General features: G+C 47.3%; 2 protein-coding genes across 2 annotated transcripts; both read right to left on the bottom strand.

Moving 5' to 3' along the window:
- Positions 1–273: 273 nt before the first annotated feature.
- On the bottom strand, positions 274–3,534 carry LOC131910948 (spermatogenesis-associated protein 31E1-like). Its single transcript, XM_059262927.1, has one exon. The coding sequence runs from the start codon at positions 3,307–3,309 to the stop codon at positions 304–306; it is 3,006 nt and encodes a 1,001-aa protein (XP_059118910.1). The 5' UTR covers positions 3,310–3,534; the 3' UTR covers positions 274–303.
- On the bottom strand, positions 3,374–8,926 carry LOC131910545 (mucin-2-like). The gene is made up of 6 exons (XM_059262456.1): positions 8,909–8,926; positions 6,164–6,457; positions 5,541–5,592; positions 4,952–5,012; positions 3,528–4,696; positions 3,374–3,417 (listed from the first exon to the last, which is right to left on the bottom strand). The coding sequence occupies exons 1-6, from the start codon at positions 8,924–8,926 to the stop codon at positions 3,374–3,376; spliced, it is 1,638 nt and encodes a 545-aa protein (XP_059118439.1).
- Positions 8,927–10,003: the final 1,077 nt, after the last annotated feature.

Genomic DNA, 10,003 nt, shown 5'->3' with positions numbered 1-10,003 from the left:
GCACTCACCCAAAAATATCCTAAAGACTTTCATTTCTATAATTATAGTATAATTAACACTAACTACAGTGATTGACCTAAGAGTTTGTGATACCTCAAATGCCACTGTCCCTTCTCTGTGGAACCATTTCCCTTTCAGAAGCAGTACTAAGGTGGAGCAGATGCAGATATTTCCCTGTGGCCTAGCACTGCAGACATACTCTGCAGATGAAACATACACAGAGGAAGTAATACCTAACTTCGAAAATGACGTCATTAGCACTCGCAGACCATGTTCTTTTGGGGAAAAGTATTTAATTACTTTCTATAGTCCACTTCTGTAGGGGCAGTGCCTAGGACAGTGGACAGGGTTCCGTGGGACACGTGGTACCTGTGCCCTGTGCTGATAGGGCCTGGGTCGGGACACAGGTTCTCTGGACACCTGGGCCCAGTTACCATAGGGCATCCATCTGTCTGTAGAAGGTTGGCTGTGTGAAGGTTGGCTTTGTACCTTGGGGTTGGCTTGGTGAACAGAGCTAGTGTGTTGTTTCTTTGTTGTTCCTTGTATTGTTTCTGCAGTAGGAATCCTGTGGTGGCAGACAGGCCTACTCACTTGGGCTTGGGGTGGTTCTTGGTGCAAATTTTTCTTTGAGGGAGCCCCCAACTTCTTCTCTAGAATCCATCCAACAGAGGTCATGAGGTCCTGTGCTTCAGCTCCCTGTCGGGCCATGAATAATCTACTCAGGACTGACCCTGGGCTTTGGGTTGTGGCTGGTAAGGCCTTGATTTTTTCCAGGGTGTTCTCCTGTAATTTGGCTTTGGGGTTGAAAATTGACCTTATAAAGTTTTTTATCCTGTCCCCAAACTTCCCTGTTTCTTGGGAAGAACTGCATTTTTTAGTATTTGACCTGTAGGCTTGGACAGGCCTCATCCCTGAAAGACATGTGTCCTGCCTGGGACTTTGACATTCTTTTTTGTCAGTTGGAACAAAGATATGGCTAGGCCATGGTTCCTGTGGTTTAGAAATCTTGGGCATATCCTTTTCTTTTAAGGAAGGGTACCTGTCCTGGTAGGTTGACTTGCTTGTAGCAGGCACATTCTTGAAGCTGGACTGGGAGGCCCTAGAGGCCAGCATATCTGCAGCAAGGAGAACCTCAGGGGCACAGTCTTTAAAGAATGTTTCAATGGTACAGTCCTGCAAGACAGCACCAGGGGACGAGCAGTGAAGTGTGCTCAGGCCTGAGTCTTCTGGATCCTGGGTAGAAGGGGATGGACTTTCACTGGGCTCCAGGGATTCTGAATCCCTTAGATGTTGATGGTTGCTTTCAGAGTTGGCCATCTCCCCAGCTTCCATGATGAGTACACAGTCACAGGACTGCTCCTCCTCTGCCTTCTCCAATTCCCGAATGTTCCTGCTACTTGGTGACTGGGATGCCACACTGATCTCCCGAACTGACACCCAATTGTAGGTATTGCTTAAAATCAGATGCTCTCTTTCCTGTGACTCATGTGCACCCTTCACTAGGCCTGGATTTGACTCTGGGTTGCCTGTCCAAGAACTAATAACCATATCATTGTGCCACTTTCTGCCCACGAGACTTTGTGAGGTGGACAGAGAAGTCACATTGTCTCCCTCGACAGTTGTAGGGGCCTCAGAGGGCCCAGAATTGTCTCTAGGTGGAGTCTCTCTCAGGAATCCGAGCTGGGAGGCAGAAAGAGGGTTCTGTGTGGAGGTTGTTTTCACTTTCTCATCTGGGTCTTTCTGAAAAGGTTCTCCTAGGATACTGGCCTTTTTGACAACGGAGTCGTCTCTAGAGTCCCTGAAGGACAAAGAAGAGTCAGAGAGCTGTGGAAAGGGCAAAGCTGTAGCCTTGGTCTTGTTGAAAACATGTATGGTCTTGAGACCTATGAGGGGCAGGCTCCATCTGTGTCTCACCAGGCGTCTTGTAAGATGTGTTTCCAGCACCTTCTGAGTGCCAGGATCTAGGAAGGAAGGCCTACTAGAAGTTTTCCTGTAGGTGGTACAATCATTCAAGTTTTCAGGAGGGGCCAATGCATGGTCCATACATACTGCATGACAAATGCCCACATGCACCTTACTATCCTTGGCATGCCTCCACTTGCTGCTTGAGTCGTTTTTTGGAGTACCTTCTAGCAACTTCTTTCCTGGTCCCACTGGAGAAACACTTCGAGTGTCACTTTTTGGGTGTCTCATGTGGCCACTTTCTGCCTCTGTCTTAGAGACAGCCCCGAGAACTTTGCCTAGGTAATCTTCTGGGTTCCTATACAGATCGTTCAGAGCTCTTCCCAGAAAGTTTGTCAGATACGTGCTTGGGTCCTTCCATATTTGGAATATTTCTAGACCCTGTGATGAGACACTTTGTGCATGAAGGCTGCTTTCATCTGTCAGTGCTGAGGAACATGATGTCCCATGATTAACTTCTGCTTGACCTATCCCTGGGACTTTGTCCTGAGACTTTTTCTGGACCTTGTGGGGGCATTGCTGTTGTGTGTAAGTCTCTTTTAAGTGTTGTTCCAGCTGCTGTTGGAGCCCGGAGTTAATGAAATTCCCTGGGAGGTGGACAACAGAACCATTTCCCTGGGAGTCCCAAGTGTTGGAATTGAGTTGATGAAATGCTTCCTGTGACCTCTTAACTATGGGGGGTAAATCGCACTTACTCTCTTGGTGCTTCTTCAAAAGGTGGCGCTCTAGGTGTTGAGCAGCAGGTGGGATCATAAATTGGACTCTTGAAGCTCTAGGACAAGAAGCCCCATAATCCCTAATTGGAGGTGAATGGTGTGGTAGCTTTGGGAGAGAGGATGGGTCACAGCTCTGGGTTTGGATTCCATCCGCTGGTGGAGATTGGGACCTGGATAACTTTGGAGTCAAAGGTTGGGTTTTGACCAAGTATTGAAGCAAGGGCTTTGGAGAAAAGAGCTGTGGATGTACATTAGTCTGAAACAGTGTTGGGATGTAAGTAGAGAGTCCATTGAATAAGATGGAGGGGGGCTCTGGAGGGGAACCTGCCATGTTGACAGTAACCACAAGGGACTCACTGTGGAGAAAGGGGAGGCCCCAGAAAAGCTGGCTGTATTTCTTGTAAAAGAACTGCTGATGACCTGAAAATTGCTCTGATTTGCAGGTTCTGGTGGTGGCCTGCTGGCTGCTCCAGGACTGCAGCATATTGTCCATACATCCCAAGGCATGGTCACACCTTTCTTTGCCTTTCCCCTTCCAAACTTTTAGTTCAACCCTCTTTTGAATCTCAAGTTCCAGCCTCTCCTGGATGTCAGGGTTGATGAAAGAGGGCTTCTCTGTGTCTATCTGCATGTATGTGGGGCCTGTCCAGAACGAGGCCTTTTGGAGGCTAACAAACAGATGGTCTTTTGAGGACTCACCATGTGGTGAGTTGGAGTGGCACCAGGTTTTGGCAGCTACCTGGTACCAGGAAGGGCCTGAGGTCAGTCTACTTGAAAGGTCAAGGCCTGGACTGGTAGAGGTAGGCCTGCTTGACTGTTTAAGGCCTAGGGTGGTTGAGGTAGTCCTGCTTGAGTGGTTAAGGTCTGGGGTAGTTGAGGTAGGCCTGCTTGAGTGGTCAAGGCCTGGGGTGGTGGAAGTCCCCCTGCTTGAATGGTTAAGGCATGTGGTGGCTGAGGTAGGCCTGCTTGAGTTGTTAAGGCCTGGATTAGTTGAGGTAGGCCAGGTTGAGAGGTCAAGATCTGGGGAGGTTGAGATAGGCCTGCTTGAGTGGTTAAGGCCTGGAAAGGTTGAGGTAGGCCTGCTTGAGTAGTCAAGGCCTATGGTGGTGGAAGTCCCCCTGCTTGAGTGGCTAAGGCCTGGGGAGGTTGAGGTAGGCCTACTTGAGTGGTCAAGACCTGTGGTGGTGGAGGCCCCCCTGCTTGAATAGTTAAGGCATGTGGTGGCTGAGGTAGGCCTGCTTGAGTTGTTAAGGCCTGGATTAGTTAAGGTAGGCCAGGTTGAGAGGTCAAGATCTGGGGTGGTTGAGATAGGCCTGCTTGAGTGGTTAAGGCCTGGAAAGGTTGAGGTACTCCTGCTTGAGTGCTTAAGGCCTGAGGTGGTGGAAGTCTCCCTGCTTGAGTGGTCAAGGCCGGGGGATGTTGAGGTAGGCCTGATTGAGTGGTGAAGGCCTGGGGTTGTAGAGGTAGGTCTGATTGAGTGGTCAAGGCCTAGGGTGGTAGAGGTAGGCTTGATTGAGTGGTCAAGGCCTAGGGTGGTAGAGGTAGGCTTCCTTGAATGGTTAAGGCCTGGGGTCATTGGGATTGGAGAAGGCAAACCTGGCAGAGGTGTACTCTGTGAGGTTCCCAGTGTTTTCCAGTCACACCAAGGAGCCTTTGTGCTGGGATCTAGCATTGGTGGAGGACAAGCCACAGGATCAGGAGGATGACATGGGTGGGAAGGTGCCAGTGGTGGTGAATAACATCTTCCAGGAGTCAGGGTCTCTGGTGGCTGAGAGGCACTCACAGAAAACTGTGACTCAGTAGAAGCTGAGGAATTCAGCAGGACAGGTGACGAGATTTTAGAATCTTTGAGAGGAGCAGAGGAAACCGCTAGGGACAAACTGGTGGCCAAAGACTTCTCTGTGGGCTGACTAGGTGGCAGGTGAGCTTTGGCAGCTTCTGGCTTAGACGCTTCACCCGAGGCATCTTGTCCTAAGAGTTGGCAAAAGCTGACGGTTTCGACAAGCCTCTCTAGCATGCTGTGGAAGACAGGAGATATGATTGCAGCCAGGAGGCTGGGCAAGCTGAGTAGGGAAGGACCCTCGCTGCCCATCACAACCACTGTTCCACACTCTGCTTTTTACAAGACCTTGTTAACTTAACCTCCAGGACTGTACTCATACGCCACCCATTCAGAGGGCCCCTATTCCCATGGTAACCTTGTGCCCTGGTTGGGGCTGATCATATAACAGACAAGAGTTAGGAGGAGCCAGACAGACCTGGAGATGACTCACCTGTGCAGAAGGGAAACCAGTACCTTGTCCCCCTTGGGTTTCTTCCTGCTGCCTCTGTAAGCTGGAGATGGAGACTGGGTTATGGTGGGTAAAGGAGGGACCCAGTATCTAACCAGAGATGGAATGAAATGCCCCTTCAGTGGGAATGAAAAGTTAAACGGGACCTCAGGCATGGATGAGCAAGGCTAGATGCCCAAATGCCTTGAGAGCAAGACACATGTGGAACAGGACTATGCCACTGACCAGGCATTTGCATTTCTAAAGATCTCCAGGGGCTTCGAAATCTCCCTGTTAGGGGAGGGAAGGACCAGTGTTCTGAAAGAGGAAAATGTCTTAGAGAAGATTAACAACCAATTTGCCTCCAAATCCAGGCAGCATGGCACCACTTCCTCCCACACCGTCCCTCCCCAGGCAGCACCCAGTCCTGGCTGTCCATAGCTTCATTCTGAGCACAGAACCTCCTGGGAAGAGTCTTCAGTTACAGGTTCCTTCCCAGGAGCCACCTCCTCAGGGCTTCTGCAACACATTTGATGTTATCGCTTGGGGACCCTTGGATGAAGTCACCTCACCAGGGAAGGAAGTGGCCTACCTTTCATGGTCCTGATTTTCTTCCTGACCTTGCTGTACTCCCTCTTCACCACCTGACAGAGACAGACAAGTGTGTGTGTGTGTGTGTGTGTGTGTGTGTGTGTGTGTGTGTGTGTGTGTTATCTCTTGGAAAACACAAATGGGGACTGTCTCTGTGAGATCCACCATGGATGTCACTGGTCAGTGTTCTGCTCAGGAACCAGAGGCTCAGCTCTGAACTTCCAGCAGTGGCCTCCTGAGGCCAGAGGTGACTCATGGCCTGGAGCTCATGGTCCCCTTCATATCAGCCCCACTGAGTCTATAAGCCTGTGTGTTAGAGGGAGACATAGGATCCAGTGCTCAGAACCTTTCCCTTCCCAGAGTTCCCTAACCGTCCCAGAATCTCCATCCCTGAGCACCGAGTCACAGGGCTTTCTTCTCTCGGGTATAAGGGATGTGAGAGCAGACATCTTGGAGTCAGTCCACTCTCCCCTCTGCCCTACCTGCCAGTTCTCAAGAGGATGGGGTCCTGCTCTCAGCTGAGATTCTTCTGTCAGCCACCTCCCTATTTGATTTAGAAAGTGGAGCCTATAAAGGAGAGAGAGGCAACTATTTTCTGTTGGTTTGGGGCTAAGGCATTCTTACCTTTTGGGTGGTGGTGTTTTCCGCTGGTGGAAGTGAGCGTGAGTTAAGGTGGAGGAGAAGTAATAGGTGGAAGAGCCCCAGCCCACACACAAAGGCAAGGATCATGTCCATTGCCCAAGTAGTGAAGCTGGGGGTCAGCCATGAAGTGTCAACGCTTTCCAGAAGGAAAAGAAAATTCTCCATCTGTATAGCACTGTTGTTCTCAGGTAACTGAATGCTGAGAGTTCTTTCTGGGAGTTTCAGCTGGGCCCATGCCTGCATCACAGAGCCCCTGTCTCCTGTCACAAAGGGCTCCTGAGTGGGGGAGGGGAGGTAGGAAGAGGTGACAAGACAGTAACTCTCCATTCTCCAGCCTTCACAGGTTCCCTATCCTCCACAGCCTTCAGTTTCTGTAATCAATTCCACCTGCACATTCTGTCAGAAATAGAGGCTTATCCATGTTCTGTTCCTCCCCTACCCCCACAGAGAGGCTTGTCCATGTTCTTGGGCTTTTAAAACCTCCAAGCCACCTCCAGTGGCTTACCTCCTCCAAAAGGCCACACCTCCTGATCCCTCCCAAACAGTTCCACCAACTAGACACCAAGCACTCAAATATATGAGCCTCTGAAAGTTTATTTAAACCACCACATTTCACTCTCTGGCTCTCCATAGGCTTGTAGTGATATCATAAAGCAAAATTGACTTAGTCAAACTTCAAAACTCCCCATAGTCTTTTACAGCCTCAACACTATTTCAAAGTCCAAAACCTCTTCTGAGACTCAAGGCAATATTTTAATTGTAACCTCCTATTAAAGCAAAACTCAAATTACATGTTTTGACATACAATGTCACAGAATACATATTCCCATTCCAAAAGGGAGGAAAGACGGTGTAGTGAGGAAATACTGGACCAAAGCAAGACCAAAACCCAGCAGGGCGAACAGTTCTACCAGCTGGGGACCAAGCTTACAAATACATGAGCTTATGGGGGCCATCCTCATTCAAACCATCACAACAGCGGAATTTTTTACCCTGAGTCTACATAGCAAGTAGGGAAGAGCCTGCGTCTTCAGAATGTTGAGTCTTCTTACCTGTGCGAGCATGAAGCAGTTTCTGACTCCTTCAGTCACAGTGTTGTGCCTCTCCCCATATGGATCCTGTGTGTATTTTTGGAGTTTTATTTGAATACTTAATTTGGGGTAGTAGGATTTATGTTATCAATTTATTTATTTCATGTGTTCGTAGAAGGAGGAGACTGCTTTTTATATATTAATATTTAAACTTTGTAGCTTTGGTATGGCCACTAATCCCTTCAGGATGTGTTCTTGTGGATCCTGTCAAGAGTTTCTGGCTGGACAAACTTGTTGTCTGCAAAAGAGAGAACTTCTTTTTTCCCTTGCAAATCTGCATGCTTTTTGTTTTGTTGTATTATCCCTCGCTCACTGACTGGGTTCCAGTGTGATGATGAAGGAGCATTGCCTTTTCATTTTCATGGGAAACTCTTTGTTTCCCACAATCCCAGTGCTGTTGTCAGTGTTGTCCTTTGTCAAAGGGAGGAATTTGGTTCCATTTCTAAAATGCTGAGTGTTTGTGGCATGAATGGGTTGTTACATTTTCTACAGGCATGATCATGTGGTCCTTCTTGTTTGTTGTGTGTTCCATTTCCATTTCTGTGGCTGTGATAAAATACCTGACAAAAATCAAGTTAGGAGACAAAAGGGTTTATTTGGTTTTATAGTTCTTGATTAAAGATCATCATTGTGGGAAAGTGAAGGCCAGAATTTCAGATAGCTAGTCACATCACATCCCTAGTCAAGAACAGAGGGAAATGGATACATCCATGCTGTCTGCTTGCTTGCTGTAGATTTCTACTGTCTATAAAGTTCAGGACTCCTTGCCCAGGGAATGGTGCCACCACAATAGGGACTTCCCTTCTACCCCTGGGGCGTGTTGGGGGCAGGTGGGGGCAACAGCAATAGGCTATAGGTCTGAGAGTCTCTTGGACAGCCCTGGTCAGTAACTCAAAACAGGGCTTCTCTGTGGTGATATTTTGTGTGTGCTCTAACAAATAAAGCTTGTCTGAAGATCATAGGGCAGAGCCAGACCACTTGTTCGCCATAGAGGCCAGGCAGTGGTGGCACCCACCTTTAATCCCAGCACTTGAGATCTCATGCTTTTGATCCCAGCACTTGGGAGGTTGAGACAGGAAGTGATATGGCTGGGTGGAGACAGGATCTCCCCCTTTTGGCTGAGGACTTGGCCAGGTCACAAGTGGCTGTGGCTTGTTCCTTTGTCTCTCTGATCTTTCAGCATTTACCCTGATATCTGACTTTGTGTTTTTATTAAGAACAATTAGGATTCGTGCTACATCTGGCATCTAACTTCTGGTGCACAAATTCAGGAAAAAGGTGCTTGCCTTTGGCTTTGCAGCCACCAGCACAGGCCGGAGCTACCTGCAGCTGGAGTCACACCCCACTGGCTAGATTATCCTTTTCCTCCCCAAGCCTTCTGTTGGCGTCTGCAATTTTTTCTGTTGTAGCCTCTCTGTGGCAAGCTCCACAGGCTTTTGAGCTCCAAAAACTGCAGAGGTAACCCCTTTCATGTGTTCCCCTATGCACATGCCTGGCTCTTTGGCTTCTTATATTCCGGTGGGTTGTTGGCTTTTCCTGAACCCCCTCTTCGAGCTGCTGCCAAAGTAGGTAGTGGCCTTGAAACCCGTTCAGGCTTCTACAGTTACATGGAGCAGCAATCAGCATCACACTTCACCTTCATCTGAGTCGTCATCGTCGGCAGATTTGGTGACACTATTGGGAATTTTTAAAGGGAGGAATTAGTTAAAAGAGAGGATTTTTTTTGAACAATAAAAAAATGGGAAACATTATTACAATGGAGGGAGTGAGGTCTCTGATAATACACTGGATGATTTTAAGATGGACTAATTAAATGAGAGAAAAATAAATTTAGATGGTATGTATGTAATATCAATATAAATATTTGTTTGATCACTTTTGTTTTATCATTTAAAAAGTTGGTTAATATGAGTGCCAAGATAAAAGTTTCATAAAAACTTGTTAAAACATATCATAGAGCTATTCAGACACAGACAGAGGAATTTAAAGGAGAACCAATCTCAACATTGCATTATAAAGTTACAGAGAAACAGCCTAAGGCTTTCAAATAGGCAACTTTAATTTATCCAGTAACCTTATAGGAACTGCCAAATGATAGCTATCCCCAAGGCTGTGTTAAGAGCTGAATGGACTCCTGTGCAAATGCTAGATTTGAGGAGATTCAATGAAGAGATAGTCTTATATTGCATGCATTCATCTTTTGTGAAGCATGTTAAAATTGTGTTCAACTTGTAATAGAATTATCCCTCAAGACTGGAGAGATTTGGTTATAGCTGTCTTAGAAGCTGGTGCCCAATTACAATGGAGGACCTGATGGAAGGATGAGGCTAAGACCATTGAACAACAAAGTAGGGCTAGAAGTATCGAAATCTCCCAAGACCAACTCCCTGGAGAGGGAGATTATGCTAGTGTAAAAAGTAATCTCTATATGATGGCCACACCCTGGCATTATGCCATGTAGCAGCCTTGAACACTTAGGACAGAATTGAAGAAGTAGGAACAAAAATTGAGACATTTACTTAAGTTATACAGGACCCAGAAGAAACCTTCACTAATTTCTTACAAAAATTGACTCCAGGAGTAAATAGAATGATATCAAACTCAGAAGCCACACAAATAATAATTGAATCTCTGGCTTTTGAAGATGCTAATGCACAAAGCAAAAGGATAATTAGGCCATTAAAGGCAAGATCAGGACCCATGGAAGTATGGGTCTGAGATATAATAAATA

Source organism: Peromyscus eremicus, chromosome 5, assembly GCF_949786415.1.
Source record: "Peromyscus eremicus chromosome 5, PerEre_H2_v1, whole genome shotgun sequence".
In the NCBI taxonomy this organism is placed as follows: domain Eukaryota; kingdom Metazoa; phylum Chordata; class Mammalia; order Rodentia; family Cricetidae; genus Peromyscus; species Peromyscus eremicus.
This window is presented reverse-complemented; position numbering and strand designations above follow the sequence as displayed.